The sequence below is a fragment of the Pongo abelii genome, chromosome 3 (assembly GCF_028885655.2).
Source record: "Pongo abelii isolate AG06213 chromosome 3, NHGRI_mPonAbe1-v2.0_pri, whole genome shotgun sequence".
Classification (NCBI taxonomy): Eukaryota; Metazoa; Chordata; class Mammalia; order Primates; family Hominidae; genus Pongo; species Pongo abelii.
The window spans coordinates 7,703,830-7,724,480 of NC_071988.2; the positions used below are offsets into that span (position 1 = coordinate 7,703,830).

Below are 20,651 nucleotides of genomic sequence, written 5' to 3' on the forward strand. Positions count from 1 at the left end.
AGTGACAGGGAGAATGGAACCAAGTTGGAAAACACTCTGCAGGATATTATCCAGGAGAACTTCCCCAATCTAGCAAGGCAGGCCAACATTCAGATTCAGGAAATACAGAGAACGCCACAAAGATACTCCTCGAGAAGAGCAACTCCAAGACACATAATTGTCAGATTCACCAAAGTTGAAATGAAGGAAAAAGTGTTAAGGGCAGCCAGAGAGAAAGGTCGGGTTACCCACAAAGGGACGCCCATCAGACTAACAGCGGATCTCTCGGCAGAAACTCTACAAGCCAGAAGAGAGTGGGGGCCAATATTTAACATTCTTAAAGAAAAGAATTTTCCACCCAGAATTTCATATCCAGCCAAACTAAGCTTCATAAGGGAAGGAGAAATAAAATACTTTACAGACAAGCAAATGCTGAGAGATTTTGTCACCACCAGGCCTCCCCTAAAAGAGCTCCTGAAGGGAGCACTATACATGGAAAGGAACAACCGGTACCAGCCACTGCAAAAACATGCCAAATTGTAAAGACCATCGAGGCTAGGAAGAAACTGCATCAACTAACGAGCAAAATAACCACCTAACATCATAACGACAGGATCAAATTCACACATAACAATATTAACCTTAAATGTAAATGGGCTAAATGCTCCAATTAAAAAACACAGACTGGCAAATTGGATAAAGAGTCAAGACATATCAATGTGCTGTATTCAGGAAACCCATCTCACATGCAGAGACACACATGGGCTCAAAATAAAGGGAGGGAGGAAGATCTACCAAGCAAATGGAAAACAAAAAAAGACAGGGTTTGCAATCCTAGTCTTGGATAAAACAGACTTTAAACCAACAAAGATCAAAAGAGACAAAGAAGGCCATTACATAATGGTAAAGGGATTAATTCAACAAGAAGAACTAACTACCCTAAATATATATGCACACAATACAGAAGCACCCAGATTCATAAAGCAAGTCCTTAGTGACCTACAAAGAGACTTAGACTCCCACATAATAATAATGGGAGACTTTAACACCCCACTGTCAACATTAGACAGATCAACAAGACAGAAAGTTAACAAGGATATCCAGGAATTGAACTCAGCTCTGCACCAAGCGGACCTAATAGACATCTACAGAACTCTCCACCCCAAATCAACAGAATATACATTCTTTTCAGCACCACAGCACACCTATTCCAAAACTGACCACATAGTTGGAGGTAAAGCACTCCTCAGCAAATGTAAAAGAACAGAAATTGTAACCAACTGTCTCTCAGACCACAGTGCAATCAAACTAGAACTCAGGATTAAGAAACTCACTCAAAACGGCTCAGCTACATGGAAACTGAACAACCTGCTCCTGAATGACTACTGGGTACATACCGAAATGAAGGCAGAAATAAAGACATTCTTTGAAACCAACAAGAACAAAGACATAACATACCAGAATCTCTGGGACACATACAAAGCAGTGTGTAGAGGGAAATTTACAGCACTAAATGTCCACAAGAGAAAGCAGGAAAGATCGAAAATTGACACCCTAACATCACAATTAAAAGAACTAGAAAAGCAAGAGCAAACACATTCAAAAGCTAGCAGAAGGCAAGAAATAACTAAAATCAGAGCAGAACTGAAGGAAATAGAGACACGAAAAACCCTTCAAAAAATTAATGAATCCAGGAGCTGGTTTTTTGAAAGATCAACAAAATTGATAGACTGCTAGCAAGACTAATAAAGAAGAAAAGAGAGAAGAATCAAACAGACACAATAAAAAATGATAAAGGGGATATCACCACCGATCCCACAGAAATACAAACTACCATCAGAGAATACTATAAACAGCTCTACGCAAATAAACTAGAAAATCTAGAAGAAATGGATAAATTCCTTGACACATACACCCTCTGAAGACTAAGTCAGGAAGAAGTTGAATCTCTGAATAGACCAATAACAGGCTCTGAAATTGAGGTAATAATTAATAGCCTACCAACCAAAAAAAGTCCAGGACCAGATGGATTCACAGCCAAATTCTACCAGAGGCACAAGGAGGAGCTGGTACCCTTCCTTCTGAAACTATTCCAATCAATAGAAAAAGAGGGACTCCTCCCTAACTCATTTTATGAGACCAGCATCATCCTGATACCAAAGCCTGGCAGAGACACAACCAAAAAAGAGAATTTTAGACCAATATCCTTGATGAACATTGATGCAAAAATCCTCAATAAAATACTGGCAAACCGAATCCAGCAACACATCAAAAAGCTTATCCACCATGATCAAGTGGGCTTCATCCCTGGGATGCAAGGCTGGTTCAACATACGAAAATCAATAAACATAATCCAGCATATAAACAGAACCAAAGACAAAAACCACATGATTATCTCAATAGATGCAGAAAAGGCCTTTGACAAAATTCAACAACCCTTCATGCTAAAAACTCTCAATAAATTAGGTATTGATGGGACGTATCTCAAAATAATAAGAGCTATCTGTGACAAACCCACAGCCAGTATCATACTGAATGGGCAAAACCTGGAAGCATTTCCTTTGAAAACTGGCACAAGACAGGGATGCCCTCTCTCACCACTCCTATTCAACATAGTGTTGGAGGTTCTGGCCAGGGCAATCAGGCAGGAGAAGGAAATAAAGGGTATTCAATTAGGAAAAGAGGAAGTCAAATTGTCCCTGTTTGCAGATGACATCATTGTATATCTAGAAAACCCCATCGTCTCAGCCCAAAATCTCCTTAAGCTGATAAGCAACTTCAGCAAAGTCTCGGGATACAAAAGCAATGTGCAAAAATCACAAGCATTCTTATACACCAATAACAGACAAACAGAGAGCCAAATCATGAGTGAACTCCCATTCACAATTGCTTCAAAGAGAATAAAATACTTAGGAATCCAACTTACAAGGGATGTGAAGGACCTCTTCAAGGAGAACTACAAACCACTGCTCAAGGAAATAAAAGAGGATACAAACAAATGGAAGAACATTCCATGCTCATGGGTAGGAAGAATCAATATCATGAAAATGGCCATACTGCCTAAGGTAATTTATAGATTCAATGCCATCCCCATCAAGCTACCAATGACTTTCTTCACAGAATTGGAAAAAACTACTTGCAAGTTCATATGGAACCAAAAAAGAGCCCACATCGCCAAGTCAATCCTAAGCCAAAAGAACAAAGCCGGAGGCATCATGCTACCTGACTTCAAACTATACCACAAGGCTACAGTAACCAAAACGGCATGGTACTGGTACCAAAACAGAGATATAGATCAATGGAACAGAGCCCTCAGAAATAATGCCACATATCTACAACCATCTGATCTTTGACAAACCTGACAAAAACAAGCAATGGGGAAAGGATTCCCTATTTAATAAATGGTGCTGGGAAAACTGGCTAGCCATATGTAGAAAGCTGAAACTGGATCCCTTCCTTACACCTTATACAAAAATTAATTCAAGATGGATTAAAGACTTAAATGTTAGACCTAAAACCATAAAAACCCTAGAAGAAAACTAGGCAATACCATTCAGGACATAGGCATGGGCAAGGACTTCATGTCTAAAACACCAAAAGCAATGGCAACAAAAGCCAAAATTCACAAATGGGATCTAATTAAACTAAAGAGCTTCTGCACAGCAAAAGAAACCACCATCAGAGTGAACAGGCAACCTACAGAATGGGAGAAAATTTTCGCAACCTACTCATCTGACAAAGGGCTAATATCCAGAATCTACAATGAACTCAAACACATTTACAAGAAAAAAACAAACAACCCCATCAAAAAGTGGGCGAAGGATATGAACAGACACTTCTCAAAAGAAGACATTTATGCAGCCAAAAGACACAGGAAAAAATGCTCATCATCACTGGTCATCAGAGAAATACAAATCAAAACCACAATGAGATACCATCTCACACCAGTTAGAATGGTGATCATTAAAAAGTCAGGAAACAACAGGTGCTGGAGAGGATGTGGAGAAATAGGAAAACTTTTACACTGTTGGTAGGACTGTAAACTAGTTCAACCGTTGTGGAAGTCAGTGTGGCGATTTCTCAGGGATCTAGAACTAGAAATACCATTTTACCCAGCCATCCCATTACTGGGTATATACCCAAAGGATTATAAATCATGCTGCTATAAAGACACATGCACACGTATGTTTATTGCGGCACTATTCACAATAGCAAAGACTTGGAACCAACCCAAATGTCCAACAATGATAGACTGGATTAAGAAAATGTGGCACATATACACCATGGAATACTATGCAGCCATAAAAAATGATGAGTTCATGTCCTTTGTAGGGACATGGATGAAGCTGGAAACCATCATTCTCAGCAAACTGTCGTGAGGACAAAAAACCAAACACCGCATGTTCTCACTCATAGGTGGGAATTGAACGATGAGAACACATGGACACGGGAAGGGGAATATCACACACCGGGGACTGTTGTGGGGTCGGGGGAGCGGGGAGGGATAGCAGTAGGAGATATACCTAATGTTAAATGACGAGTTAATGGGTGCAGCACACCAACATGTCACATGTATACATATGTAACAAACCTGCACATTGTGCACATGTACCCTAAAACTTAAAGTATAATAATAAAATAAAATAAAAGGTGCCTAAGTAAAGGCTGCTCCAACACATTCCTCTCCTTTAACATACATCATACAAGCTCCACTAGGCATCTGATCTTCTTAGTCCACCTTAAGGAGTCCCACCTGAAAAACTTCAGGTTCAAAAATAATCATCTCAGCAGTATTTACATTGGCAAAATAATTAGAAACAGACCAAGTAACCTACATGACAGAATGAAGTTTGATTAGATGGCTTATTGTGCTTTTCCTTAGTGGAATATTATGTAGCCATTAAAAATGATTTACAAAGAGTTTGCAGTAATAAGGGGATAGTGCTCCTGCCAGATATTAATTCAGAAAATAAAACAGAATGCAAAATTTCTCTGAATGTTTACATATCAATAACACATACAGCTATATGTTATTGATATGAAAAAAAATACAAGAAAAGGAGTATAAAAATAATTACACACCAAAATTTAATCTGAGCCTGAAGAGCTTCTGGGTAATTATTATTTTCTTACGTATTTTATTTTCTATATTTTGCCAGGAACATATGTTGCTGTTCGGACTAAAGATTTACTTTAGAAAATTCCCTTGCATAGCAATAAAAACACGACGGGGTTTATTTCTCCCAAACAATCAAAGTGTTTAGATCACTGCAAAGAGACACGAAGAACTCTCAGTGGATACTGAGACTCCAGCAGACAAGATTTGGTTTGGGTTTTCTCCATGGCAATGCCCACGTCTGTGGCACCTGGCACGCACACCTTGATTTTCTCAGATGCGACAATCTGTGTTCCTCTTTGTTCTCCTATGATCCAATGTTCAAAGTGCTTCTAAGTGTGCAGGGCAACTGAAATCAGTGGTGGTAAAGTATGTGCAAAGCTAGACTTACCCCTCCAGGGCGGCCATCCCAACTCTTAAGGTCAGTGGGTCAACTGAGCCACTGAATGAAACAGTCAGAATTTGTTTCCTAAAGCGGCCTGTCCTCCCTCTCCCCTTCAACACAATCCAGCTTAGGAAACATTTGCTAAGTCCCTCCAATGTGTCAGATACTGTGTTAGACTCCCCAGAAACAAGCAATTTCTGTGTGAGGACAGAGAAGTAACCCAATAACCTGGGTTCACTGTGATAAAGATGGTGTTAGGTCAAACACAGGACAAGACTGAGGTCATGAGGGGCACTCAGCTGGCCTGTGGGTCTTCAAGGGCTCTTGACCTAAGGGTTTCCTAAGCTGGGTGCCAGGAATGCACAGGTGTTGGTTAGGGGACACTGGAGAAGGGGACATGAGTGTTTTAGGAAGGTATTTCACATGCAAAGCACAGAAGCAGGGAACCACCAACAGGATGTGTTTCTAGGATGCAAATTTAAAGTGAAGATAATAGCCAAGGATGGGTTGGAGTGAAAGTTCTGAAACATGGGTCATGGCAGGTTTTGGGGGCCGGATAGAGAATTCCGAATTTGGTACGTCGTGATGGGCAGCCATCTGTACTGAAGTAGAATACTGGTTCCCAGTTGCCCTTCCTGCCATCAGCTGTATGGCTGTGACTTTCTGAAACACTGAGCTCCCCAATCCCTTTAGTAGCCTATCTTCGGCATTCTCTTATAACGTTCCACATATCTTCTCAAATACACAAAACACTTCTCCATTTATTTTCAACTCTGATTCATCAGATAAAAGGACAGAATTAAAATGAAAATGAAGCATATGCCTAAAGACTTCATCAGAAAATGTACTCTACAAAATACTTAAGAATAACTGAACCCAGAAAATTTCATCCCTTTCTCTTTACAATGTGGAAGAGACCTTCTAGCAGAGCCAAATTTGCATTTGGCTCCCCACAGAGGAACCCACAGGAGCCCTGGATGGAGCCACACTCACCACAGATTGACCAGGAAGGGGTGCTCCAGCCCTTGCATGATCTGCAGCTCCCGGAAGACATTCCGAACCTCATCCCTCTCGATGCACTTCTGCTTGTTCATGTACTTCATTGCATACATTTTCTTAGTGTCTCTCTTCTGCACGATGCATACCTGAGCGACAGCCAAAGGAGAGAACAGTCAGGCCAACAATGGAAAAGGAAGACAAAGGAGAAAAGTCACCCCGCACTGCATTTTTACTTCTGGATTCACGTCCCTGTTGTTAAAATCTGCTAGCGGAGCAGCTCTGCTAAGTTAGGCACAACCTCTCTGCATCTGCAGAATGGAGGAGTTGGACCAGATTCATCCGTTTATTAAATTTTTACATGAGCATTGGCCGTGTACTAAGTGCTGAAAGAGGAGATGCAAACACAGAAGATGGAAGAAGCAGGCCTGCCCTCAGGGGGCTCACAGCCCATGAGGAAAATAGATAAAAGCAAAAAGCACCAGTGACTATAACCCTGACATGTGTGGCGTGCACAAGTGTTGCAGACTCTGTCTGTGCTCACCTGAATCTCCTCACCTTTCCCACTTCTGCACCCACCTGCCTGACTTCCATCCACCAGTCCTGCATTTCTCTCCCTGAGGACTCTCTTTTGCCAGTAGGGCCCACTTTGCCGCCCATGTAGCAGACCAGCCAAGCCAGGGAATTAATATCCTCAGAGCAACACTCGATCCACGACTGTTAGAAACTGGAGTATCAGTTCCCCCACTCCCTTGCCCGTCACCTGGGATGAGACTGAGGCCAGTGTTTACACTGGCTCCCGGAGTTTTAAGTTTGCCCAGCCCCACAGTGGGGTAACAAGCTTAACAGCACACCCTTTCCTGGCTGTCTTCCTTCCTATCCTTCCCTGTGTTCTTTCTGCCTCTCCCATGCCCTGTCCTCAAATTTTTGCCTTGGAGCCTGATTCTGGGGAAACCCAAACTCAGGCACATGGGTTCTGGGGGAGCACAGGAGAAGCTGGGGACAGCTATGATGACAGTGATCCTGTATTGAGCACTTTACTGCAGGTCAGACACCGAGCAAATCATCTCCTTGATCATCTCACTGAATCCCTATAAGAACCTTATGGATAAAGCATGAGGAAGCTGTAGCCCCAAGTGTACTAATTAACTTGTTCAGAGTTCAACAAACAACCAAGTGGCAGGGTGGGCGTTCAAATCCATGAGGCCTGGACTTTTGAGTGACTGCCTTACCTGGGGGCAGTTGGGGGCAGGGTGGGAGGACGGGAGCTGTCAGAGAAGGCTCTCCACAGGATCAAAACCAGGGGGCAAGCTCTAAAGGATGGGAAGATGGTAAGGGTGAAGGAAGAGGCTTTGAGGGAAAGGGAATCCTGTAAAGGAGGGCGTGGAGCTGAGGAGACACAGCAAGCAAGGCAGGAAAAGTGAGCAGGGCTGACATGCACATGTGGCATGGACAGTTAGCAAGGATCGTATGAGCTAGTCTTCCCAACACCCCAAGGAGGGACTGTATTGGTTCCTTGGACAGTTAGCAAGGATTGTACGAGCTAGTCTTCCCAACTCCCCGAGGAGGGACTGTATTGGTTCCTTGGATGGTTAGCAAGGATTGTATGAGGTAGTCTTCCCAACACCCCAAGGAGGGACTGTATTGGTTCCTTGGACGGTTAGCAAGGATTGTACGAGCTAGTCTTCCCAACTCCCCAAGGAGGGACTGTATTGGTTCCTTGGATGGTTAGCAAGGATTCTATGAGCTAGTCTTCCCAACATCCCGAGGAGGGACTGTATTGGTTCCTTGGACGGTTAGCAAGGATTGTATGGGCTAATCTTCCCAACACCTTGAGAAGGGATTGCGTGGGTTCCTCAGGTTGCTATAACAGTACCTCAAACTGGGGGATTTAAATAACAGAAATTTATTGGCTCATAGTTCTGAGGGCTAGAAGTCCAAAACCAAGGTGTCAGCAGGGCCCTGCCCCCTCTGAAGGCTCCTGGGGTGATCCTCCCGTGCCTCTTCCAGAGTGGGGCAGCTCCAGCAACCCCTGGTGCCCTTGGCTTGCAGCTGCAGCACTTCCGTCCTAGCCTCTGTTGTCACATGGCATCCTCCCCTATGTCTCTGTGTCATTCATCTTCTTATAAGGACACCAGTCAGAGTAGACTTAGGGCCCACCCTAATCTAGTATGACTTCATCTTAACTAATTACACTTAAAATGATGCCATTTCCAAATAAGGCCACATTTTGAGGTTCCAGGAGGAGTTGAATTTGGAGGGGGTGGGACACTGTTCCATCAAGGACAATGACTATTACTATCCCCACTTTACAGGGAGAGGAAAGTGAGGCCTAGAAAGGTTTTAGTGCTTTCTCAAGGCTCAACTCAAACCCAGGCTCTCTGTCTCCCCAGCTGTCACTTTTCACCCACAGTGTGGCCTTCCTGAGAAATGGGACATGCTGGAAAACGCCAGCAATAACACTGTTGGCCTGAGGACCCAGCGAAGGAACTCGGGGTTTTCTCCTGGCATCACAGACGCTCTTCTGTTGGAAATTGGACCCCGCTCAGCTCTGACACGTTGCAAAGCTATTCAAGGCAGATACAGGACGATGGCAGAAGCCTGAATTCCAACTCCAGCTTTGGTTCTTGCTGCCTCTCTTGGCCTCAGTCTCAGCATATGTCTGAACTGAGTCAGCAAAACCCACCCGGCACCACTGGGGTGAAACTAAACAGGACCGGGAAGTGGGAGTGCCAGGCGGCACTGAGGGACGATAAATGTCAACTGCATTTCAATGTATTAGATAGCACGTTTCATGAAATCTCCAAAAAGATGTTTTTTCCACAGAGTAAAATTTGCGGCATGAGGTGGAAGGCCCACAGAACACCCATTTCCAGTAGTGAACGTGAGAATATAAAATGCAAGGAGGCAAAGGTATGACGTGCAAACATACCTCAGGGGTCCTGGCTTTGTGGGAATCCAAGCAAAGACTTCTGGAGGCCCGGGCACCAGGCCCTGAGACCCACGTCTGAAGCCAGACATGTCGTGGGAGGATAATCCCACTAATTAGAATTTGTCATCTCTCTCACTTCTCATTCGCCTTCTCAGAAGAGACAGCAGGCACTGCCTCTGCGGGGCTGGGACCTGGCTGTCAGCTGGCTGCATCGCTGTGAAAAGCTTAGGCTGGGAGAGAGTCTGTGTAGTGCCCCTGGGGCTGTGTCCCTTCAGATAAAGACATCCATGGCGCTCCTGGGTTTCAAGGGACAGCTCTCACCTCAGCTCAGAGACATTTTAGGAATTGGAAGAGACTCTCCAAAATTAAATTAAAACTGGCTTTCAAAGGAGAACTAATGATTTCAATAGAGCTTGGAAGTTTGACTTTTCAATTCAAGCAAAAGCAGGCGGTTGATACAGGATATTGGATGCAGCCTGGAAGTTTTGATTTACAAATAAGAGAGGCCAAGGATCAGGGGTCTTGGCCAGCTTGATGCAGAGACCTGAGTGTGGCTGGGATCCATTCATCATCTGGGCCTTGACTACCTCCTCGGTAAATTGAGGGCTAAGACCTCATGCTCTCTAAGGCACCTCAGAAAAATTCTATGTTTCTCAGGAACACAGAGCAAAGAGGGCTAGACCAGGAGTCAGGAGAACTGAGCTCTGCGCTTAGCCCTCTTGCAGACTATGAGTGGGGCTGTACACAGACCTCGGCCCCTCCGGACTTGCTTCCTCACTGACCAAGAAGGGTTGGTAACAACAACTTAATTAACCTGACCAGGAGATAGAGGCTAAAAAAGAAAAAAAACAAAAAAACAAAGAGCTAAGCTAAATCTAATGCACTGAGTGGAAACAAGGGTCTTCCAGGGAGTCACAGAGAGTTTGAGCTCAGGGGCTACTCCTGAGCAGGGCTTAAATTCCAGCTCTTTGCTGTGTGACCATAGGCAAGTCGCCCACCCTCTCTGAGCCTCATTCTGCTCATCGGAGCTCCTGCTGTTCAACCTGTGATAATACAGTGTGAAGCTAGCAGCCTGCAACCTGGAAAAGGGCCCACTCCAGAATCTGACCATGCTGCCACCTTAATATGGGACTTGCAGCTTCTAGAACTGGGAGAGATAAATCTTTGTTTTTTAAGACACCCAGTCTGTGGCATGTGTGATAGCAGCCCAGGCAGACTAAGACAGTGCCCTTATTTGGATGAGGGTCTTTGCAGATGTAATTAAGTTAAGGATCTCAGGATGAGATCAACCTGGATTAGGACAGGCCCAAATCAAATGACAAGTGTCCTTATAAGAGAAGGGAAGGGGAGGAGACACATCCAGGGGGGAAGGCTACGTGAGGACAGATGCAGAGGTTGGAGTGACCAATCTACAAACCAAGGAATGCCGAGGCTGGCCAGCAGCACCAGAAGCTGGGTGACAGCATGGGACAGACCCACCTTCAGAGCCTCTAGAAGGAACCTACCCTGCCCACAGCTGGATTCAAGACTTCCGGCCTTCAAAACTGTGAGATAATAAATTTCCACTGTTTTAAGCCACCCAGTTTAGGAAGAGATCACAATCTATAAGGGTCCACCACTGCCACCCTCCAGTGGCTAAATAACCTGGCCAAACACTCTGTGGTCCTCAGTTTCCTCTACTGTGAAATGGGTCTACAGAACCGGCCCTACCAGGTCCACAGTCAGGTCTCCGTGGGACAGAGTGGGAAGAGCCAGCCATAGCATGTGGCCCACGTGGGGGAGCAGGAAACACAGGCTGGTGGAGTGAGGGGTGGACTGATGCCTCGACCCAAACCCTGAGCCTCTGGCAAAGTGTCCTCTCTCCATGGGTCCCTGTAACTAGAGTGATTTCTGGTGTTTTCAGGTTTAATGTTTGGAATTTCAGAAATAGGGAGAATTCACTTATAGCTTCCAAAGTGGCCACCCTACCTCTGCCCTGGTCTCTGCAGATATCCTTTTGCCTGGTGAGAATGTCTGAAAAATCAAAGACTTAAAGCCTTCAGGGGCATTCCTTTGCCTTCAGAAAATGTTCCAGGTCAAGGTCTTGGCATTCAAAGACCTTGTCCCCTCCAACCTCTCTCTCTCTCTCCCTCACACACACACACACACACACACACACATACACCCTTCACTCTATCTCAAACTCTTTAGAATTTCTTTGAAGAGTTTCTCTATCACCAACCTCTCCTGCCCTTGTTACCTCTTTCCCTGACCTACTGCCACCCAATTTACATCTTCCAGAAACTTCCCTTTAATCCTTGAAGCTGTATGCGGTGCCCTTCCCACTGAGCTGCCATAAGTCCTGTTTCTACTGTAAGGCTTGACACACTGTATTATAAACCCCCGTTTTTACCTGGCGGTCAGACTTCAAGCACCCTGCAGATAGAGGCCATGCCAACTCAGTTCCTGTTCAGGGGCTCACACATGTGAAAGTGTCACCTTCACTCATGACTCTCCGCATTAGCATATTTCACTTAGTCTGCCTGGAACACCTTCCCTGCAAGCCTTCTCCTGCCTCACTCCTTGCCCGCCACTGCCTGACCTCAATGCTTCCCCGGCCCTGACCTCCAAGTCTGAATCTTCAAAGCAGCTGAATTTCATACATGCTGGTTCTATCATGTCCCACATGGCCCGGAGCAGGTCAGTGGTCCTCAGTGACTCCATGTTTACAGTGTAGGAAGAAGTTTCCGTTCTTCCCGCTCAAAATCCCATGACAACCACGTGATTGAGGGATCTACTGAAACTGACGTAGCATTTTGGCCTCACAAGCTCACAAGTGTTCTAGAAGGAAGCTGAACACTTTTCACCAACAGCAAACTCTATCTAGGTCCTGGGAACCTTCAACTTCAAAATAGAAGAGCTAGGTCTCAAGTGGCACCTCGCCTAAGTTTGGGATCCTTGGCAGGGCTGCTCAGAGCCCTTTTCCACAGGAAATCACAGTTAATGAGGTGACAACAAGCAATTTGGCCAAAGCCACCCAAGCTGCTACTGAAAGGCGAGTACCCAATTAACATTCCTCATTAGTCTAATTCAATTAGGACCTGATGTCATCATTATTAATTACAACTTAATGGGACAAATAAATAAATGCTAGCTAGCACGGATTTCAGCTGATTTGCTGTAAGAAAGGCATGCCAAACACAGTGAGCATCAGAAATTTGGGAATGGATCCTGAGTCAGTGGAGAAGGCAGCTGGAGCATACTGAGAACCTGCAATGCACCTGCACGCGGTGGTCACAGTCCTGACTTTACAGTATATTCGGGGAGCTGACAATGTTGATTCTGCAGCACACCCAAAGCTCTGGGAGGCCCTGGGATTTTGTATTTTTCTAGATGTGCCCAGGGAAGGCTGAAGTACAGCCAGAGTTGAGAATGATTTTACTGGAATCTTCAAGAAAGTCCTTGTTTGGTGTCTTCACAGTGTCCTTTATGGTCAGGACTCTAATCACTGGTTAGCACCTCAGGCAACCCAGGCTCCAGGAGGACAGACGAGTACAGAACAGAGAGGCTAGAGCTGTGCCGGAACCCCAGGACTATGGGGTGCAAAGTCTCGAGGATCCTTTCATAGTGAGCCTGGGCTGTCCTCTTCTCATCTTGCTTACTGGGCAGCTGCGGGTCTGACTCTACCCCATCAACGGGACCTGAGGCAGACACTGCGCTAGTTCTTCTCTGTGCTGCCCACCTCTACCATCCCCCAGCTTGAGAAGCACTCAGCAAATACTGTTGAATGAATAAACAGCTACAGTGTGACACTAAAAGACGCTGGTTATGCTTGCAGGGGCAAGATTCTGGGAAATGACCGATTTGGGGTGGGCGGGGGTGGGGGGAGAAAAACAGAATTAAATATGGTTACCAAAGAGATGATCAAGCTGGCTACTATTGCTCAAATAATTCGCTGAAAGAAGACTATCTTTGGCAGATGAAGCTTTTTACTATTCAATATGCATTCTCCCCTTTTCTCCTTTATAGCAGGACCATTTACTTCAAGAAAGCAATGTGATCCCTTCTATATGCACTTACAGCCAGCAACAGCCACAGTTCTAGCCAAGGAGATGTTAGTTTGCTAGAGGTTTCCAGGGAAAGTCTTGCATTCTGCATAAAAGAGAATAACTACAGATGGTCTCACCTTTTTCTCTTCTCCAACTTTCTTCCTGTCCTTCCTACCTTGAACACGGATGTAACGTCTGGAACAACAGCAGCCCCTTGTGCCCATGAGGCCAAGAAAGTCTCAGAGATGCTGAATCTGCTATCGTGGAGCCACCTGCCTTCAGATTTCTTGTTATGTGAGAAAAATAAGCCCCTCTTTAAGCCACCATGAGGCAGGTTTTTTGTCCCTTGCTGCTGAGTCCAGCACAACTGATACACAAATTATGACTTTTCACAACACATAAATCCCATGTGGGCTCTGATCAATGGTGGTCTCATTGGAGGGATCAAAAGTTGGTCTCAAGAAGAATACTTATCTGGATGAATATTTCACTCAATAAACATGTATTAGGTCCATGCCATGGGCCTGGTACCATGTCAGCCATGAGGATATCTCTCTCCCCTGGGAACCCGAGGTATAATGGGATAATCAGACAATATATAGGAGTAAAGGCCAAAGTCCTTCACTGTGGATCCCCAGGCCCTAAGTGGCCTGGCCCCAGTTCCCCTCCCACTTCCCACAGTGACCTCTGCTCCTTCCCTGTACCCACCATGCTCTTCTCAGGCATCCACAGGTCTTGGGCCCTTGCCTCCTTCAGGCTGTGCTCACAGGTCATGTTACCAACTAAGCCACCTCTGACCTCCCTGTGTGAAGGGGCGAAGCCCTCCCCAGCACCCCAGCCTCCCTCTCTGTTGTGCTCCCATCACAGGACATGCTTCCTGCTTCGTCCATCCATTGTCCACTTCCCCTACTGAGTTGTGAACCCCATGACAACAGGGATTTTTCTCTTATGTTCACTGCATCATCCTCAGTGTCTGGCACATAGCAGGCACCTAGCTGATAATTGTGGCTGAATGAATGAATGAGTCATTACTATTTAGAAAACACATGGGAGAGGTGAGCACATGGGGTTAAGGGACCCCAGAAGGGGGATCCTAAACCAGATACGGGATTTGGGAAAGGCAATCTGGAAAAGGTAGCATCTGAACCTTAGCACAGTCACCCACGGTTGGTCTCATGAGGACAGAGGTGTGGGGAGAGGGAGAAGGAAGGGGGTTACCAGGAGAGGGTACAGCCTCTGTGTAAGTTCAGAGAGATGAGACATGCCATGGCACATGTTGACACACTGGTAGTTTTCTCAACTTCCTCATCGGTACAATGGGGATAAGAGTGGTATTTGCCTTAATAGGCAGTTATAAAGGCTGCATGGTAAGCCCTGAGTATGCTGTTCATTATGGTTGTGTGATCAGCATCCATCTCTCTTCTGAAGAGCACAGGACATTGTGGAGATATGCAAAGTGGCCCAAGAAGGGCCTCAGGAACGGGCTCATGGTTGTCTGGTGTGATGGTTAGTTTTCTGTGTCAACTGGGCTGCACCATGGTGCCCAGATATGTGGTCAAACATTCTGAATGTGTCTGTGCGGGTGTTTTGGGGTGAGGTTGATATTAAATTGGTGGACTTTGAAGACAGGATTGCCCTCTGTAATATGGGTGGACTTCCTCCAACCTGTTGAAGGCCTGGATGAAGTAGAAGACTGACTTCCCACGAGAGGACGGGATTCTGCGGCAGACGCCCTTCCGACCTGACCTGCAGCTCAGCTCCTTCCTGCGTCTCCAGCCTGACTGTTCATCCTAAAGATTTGGATTTGGCAGCTTCCATAATCATATAGTCAATGAAATCAATCAAACTCCAATAACATATATATATATATATATATATATATATATATATATATATGCTCACATGTATGTGTATATATATATTCATATATATATATTCATATATATGTGTATATATATGTATATATAGTTATACCCCATTGGTTCTGTTTCACTAGAGAACCTCGAGTAAAACATCTGGTAATGAGCCAGTCGGGATCAGAATTCACCTCAATTCAACTTCCTACCAGCCTAGGGAGCCACTGTAGCCACCAGTACTGGCATTTGGCATTTCTCCATAGTGCCTTAAAGAGTGAGCACACAAAGCTCAAACAGCTTGTTACTTGATTCCAAAATATGTTTCCTCAGTCAGCGTACACAGAGAGACTGCACCATGGGGCAACCCCTTGGTAAGCACAGCCCTACAGTGTCCCAGCCGTGCTCCAGCCAAGCAGGCCTGCCCATGGGGAGCTGAGAAGCAGTGTCCTCCTGCCCCTTGTCAGTGAGTTCCAGCCCATGTTGGCCAAAGCTTGCTGGTATTCACCTGCAACATTGTACAACTGATGTCATGGAGATGAGATGACAGAGGTGAGTGATGGGGTAGGTGACAGATGGCTTGAAGGACATGTTTAAAGGATTGGTGCTATGGGCTAAGCTGTATGTCCCCCCAAATTCATATGCTGCAGTCCTAACCCCTAGCACCTCAGGATGTGACTGTATTTGGACATGGAGGCTTTGAAGAGGTAATTAAGGTAAAATGAGGTCTTTGGGTGGGCCCCAATCCAATATGACTGTGTCTTGTAACAGGAGGGTCAGGACAGAGACACACACAGAGGGATGACCATGTGAGGACGCAGGGAGAAGACGGCATCTGCAAGCCAAGGAGAGTGGCCTCGGAAGAAGCCAACCCCGCCAATTCCTTGACTCAAACTTCAGCCTCCGGAACTGTGAAAAATCATTTTTGTTGTTCAGCCCCCTACTCTGCAGTGCTTTGTTGTGGCAGCTCGAGCAGACTAACACTGTTGACTTTTGTTCTGAGAGCACTGGGGAGCTGTTTTAAAAGAGGATCCTAAGTATACAATTACAAATGAATGAATAAAGAAAGGAATAAACAAACAACGTGGAAAATTTGGCTTCGGGGTGGGGAGCTCTTTCTGGAAGCAGGTGGAGGGGAACAAAGAGAGGTGATGGCGTGCTTTAAAAATAAGTGAATGCCCCTGCTCACCCACACTGAAGGACATCACAGTGTCAGGAAACTTCACAGCAAGGCAGGGCACAGGGACCTCAGGACCACTGCTGTGCCACTGGCCCCCTTGGTGCCCTCAGGGTAAAGGGAGCTGGGAAACACTCTGTAGATGGGCAAAGGCCTGAGAACACTTGGCTGCTGGATGGAAGGAGACGTCATTATGAGAAAATGCTGAGAAGTGCAGATGAGCAGTGAGGTCCACCAAGCTGGTCAGTAATGGATCATCTGCTCTGGCCGATGCTTGCAAGCCATTCGTGAGTGAGCCTGCATTTCCTGTGATATTTAGCTCCTAATAAAGTGATCCCCAGGAGCTGACACATTCCTCCAAAGTATGCCTCAAGCCAAACACAACTTAATTAATATGAAATGAATACATATTTCATTAAAAAGAAATGGATTCCAACCTTCATGAAGATGTCTGCACAAACAGTGAAGGCTTCTACTAAATGCATCATTGTTAAGAATTCCAAAGATGATTCCTACATAGGAATAGCAGCTAACTTGGGGCTCAGAGAAGTTAGGCAACTTGACCAGAGTCATGGGGCTGGGCCAGAATTTCAACTCGGCTCTGTCAACCTTTGCAGTCAAAACTGTTTAACTAATAAGCTCTAAGCTAATTAACTCATTCAGTTCCCTACAAAGAGCAACCACACATTCTGAGTCCTCGCTTGTGGCAGACACAGTGCTGGGCACTGGAGATACACAGCCTGCTACATGCTCCACTGCTAACTCTGTTCCTGCCTCAGGACCTTTGCATCTGCTGCTCTTTTGGTCTGTGATGACCTTTTCCCCAGATCCCCACATGGCCCATTTCTTTCTCAGCAGTTGGGTCTGAGCTCAAATTTCTCCTCTCGGAGAAGGTGTCTCCGTTGCCCTCACCCCACTGAAGCAGTCCCACCCTTGCAGGTCACTGCACTACACATTTTCTGCAGAGCAGCTATCATCAATGGAAATCATCATGCTTATTGTTTATATGTCAGTTTTCTCCTTCTACTAAACTGTCAGTTCTTCAGTGTCAGGAACCTTGTTCAGCCTTTTTTTTTTTTTTTTTTTTTTTTGCCACATCCTCACAGGTAGCTAGAATAAGGCCAGGGCAGAGCAGTGATCCGTGAACATTTACTGTTGAACTCAGTATCCTGCTGTGCATTCCAGCATGCTCCCATTATCTTGGAGACCCAGTACCTTGAAAGATCAAAAAGATTCTAAAAGGATACATTTTTAAGGAAAACCCTGATAAGCCAAATGCTTTTGAACATTGAAACTTACATATATCTAAAATCGAATCCCTGCTTAATTCCCAAATGGATTTGTTACAGTCTGGGCACTAAATTGGTTACTCTGCTATTAATCAAATCTTTTTTTTTCACACTCTGAATTCACATGCAGCTGTGAGAGCCTGGAATGAGGCTTTCCTCATTCTCATGTGGAATGAGACAAGTAATAATATGCTTGAGTCTGGAAATGATCATCATTGCATAATAAGGCGGTATGGAGTCTGGAATTATCATTTGTGCAGCTCTTGCTCAAGTTTATCCAGAATCTTCCTTTGAGGGGCATAAAGAGCTATTATCATATAACACTGTGCCATCTTCTGCCATTTTACATGCAGACTGCCTCCAGCTATCCCATGAATTTTAATTAACTCCATGTTTACTTCACTTTGACCCTGCAGCTCTTCAAGCAGAGGGCCCACGTGCCAATCCAAGAAGACACTTTTGAAGCTCACTCCTCAGAGTCCTCCCAAAGGTATCCTCCTCCTTCCCTCAGAAATAACGAAGCCCTGCTGACTACAGAGTTAACTCAAAGTGGAGCACTTCGCCCTGGACACTCCTGCTGGCTCAGCCATCAGAGGGGTCAAGAGGAGCCAATGGAGAGTGGAAAGGAGGGGCTGGAGGAGGGCGAGTGGAAATAGAGGAGTGTCTGTGAGAAGTAAATTGCATGCAGAGGAGTAGGAAAAACTCACCTCTGCGTGCTAACCCTGAGTCAATCGATATAATCCACATGTCAAAATCATATCTGTTGATTGGTTAATTGTTAAGTTCTTCATTCATTTATATTTATTTATTTATTTATATAATATTCATTCATTTATATTGTATATGTTATCTGTATGATAAATATATGTGTATATGCTATATGTGTATGTGTGTGTACATATAGACCACTTTAGTGGTGTATGAGTGCATATATGTATACACATACACATATGAGTGCGTATATGTATACACATACACATGAGTGCGTATATGTATACACATACACATATGAGTGCGTATATGTATACACATACACATATGAGTGCGTATATGTATACACATACACATGAGTGCGTATATGTATACACATACACATGAGTGCGTATATGTATACACATACACGAGTGCGTATATGTATACACATACACATGAGTGCGTATATGTATACACATACACATGAGTGCGTATATGTATACACATACACATGAGTGCGTATATGTATACACATACACATATGAGTGCGTATATGTATACACATATACATATGAGTGTGTCTATGTGTATATACATGAGTGTGTATATGTATATGTGTATACACATGAGTATATATGTATATGCATATACATGTGTGTGTATCTATGAATATGTGTACTGTATGTGTTTTATGGTGGATCTATAAGTATATGTATGTATATACTGTTTAGTGGGTATATATATTGAGAGGTATATATGTATATGCATATCTATGTATATGTATATGCACGTGTACATATTGCTTAGACACTGTGTATATATGTGAACTGTTTAGTGGATATATTAGTCTGTTCTCACACTGCTATAAAGATACTGAGACTGAGTAATTTATAAAGAAAAGAGGTTTAATTGACTCACAGTTCCGTTTGGCCAGGGAGGCCTCAGGAAACTTACAATCATGGCAAAAGGTGAAGGGAAAGCAGGCACCTTCTTCACAAGGCAGGAGGAGAAAGAGAGCAAGGAAGTGCCACACCTTAAAACCAATCAGCTCTCGTGAGAACTCACTATCATGAGAACAGCATGGGGGAAACCGCCCCCAGGACCCAGTCACCTCCCACCAGGCCCCTCCCTTGACGTGGGGATTACAATTCGAGATGAGATTTGGGTGGGGACACAGAGCCAAACCATATCAGTGGGTATGCCTAATGTATATGCATATACATATGTGTGTCTCTATAAACTGCTTGATAGGTGTGTATATGTACATATATGTGCATGTCTGTGTGTGTGTGCATGTATACTGCTTAGCAGGAACTGGGGATAAAACAGGGAACAAGAGGAAACATTGCTGCCCTCAAAGAGCTTATGTTCTGGTGCATGAGACCCATAACCAAGAGGACATCTGAGCAAACACATAATAGAATCACAGGTAGTTACAGCTGCTATAAAGAAAAGGGGAAGAGAAGGGCAAGGGAATATGGAAGGCTGAGGTGGAGACGAAGAGGGTGGGCATTCTGGGAAGGCGCCACAGAGTGGACATCTGAGCAGAGCCCTGTATGCTATTAAGTGAGCCTTGCAAACACCTGGGGGAAAGGTGACTGAGGTAGAGAGAAGAGCAAGTGTGAAGGTTCTGAGTTAGAAATAATTCCAGTATTGTCAAGAGACTTGAAGAAGGGCTGGAGCAGAATGAATAGGAAGATAGAGAGGGTAGAAAGCAGAGTCAGAAAAACAGGCACAAGCCAGACTGCATGACCTTGTGGCCTGGCATGGAGGGACTGGCACATATCCCAGTCCCTCCCAGTGGGAGGGAGGCAGCAACCAGGCAAGCTAATTCATGATTTGCGCACATCCCTGGCTGCTGTCTAGACCAAGACTTGCTGTCCTCTTCCCTCTCTCACCTGAGCACTCACTAAGCCAGCACTTACTGAGCCTTTACCACATGCTGAGCACCAAGCTAAGTGCGGATGGGCATGATCAGGTCTCAGCCCCTTGGGAATCTAAGTCACATGGAGAAGGCAGATCAGCAGCCTGGAAGCCACGCCTGGCGCTGCTGTGTGGGAGAGATGGTGAGGATGACACTAGGAGCACCAGACACAGGAAGGGCCTCAGTCCCAGGTCTTCTCCGTGGCATGTTCCTCCATGTGGATACCCAGATCCTTCTAGAACCCACCAAGCCAAGTAAAATCCTAGCCATGCTGGTTTC

General features: G+C 45.0%; 1 protein-coding gene across 5 annotated transcripts in view; it reads right to left on the bottom strand.

The window, feature by feature from the left end:
* STK32B (serine/threonine kinase 32B) overlaps positions 1-20,651 on the bottom strand; it is a 435,418-nt gene that overhangs the window by 310,254 nt on the left and 104,513 nt on the right. For all 5 annotated transcript variants that reach the window (NM_001133697.1, XM_024245627.3, XM_024245628.3 and 2 more), the window contains 1 exon segment: positions 6,474-6,625. In NM_001133697.1, the coding sequence (NP_001127169.1) occupies positions 6,474-6,592 (119 nt within the window). In that variant the 5' untranslated portion in view covers positions 6,593-6,625.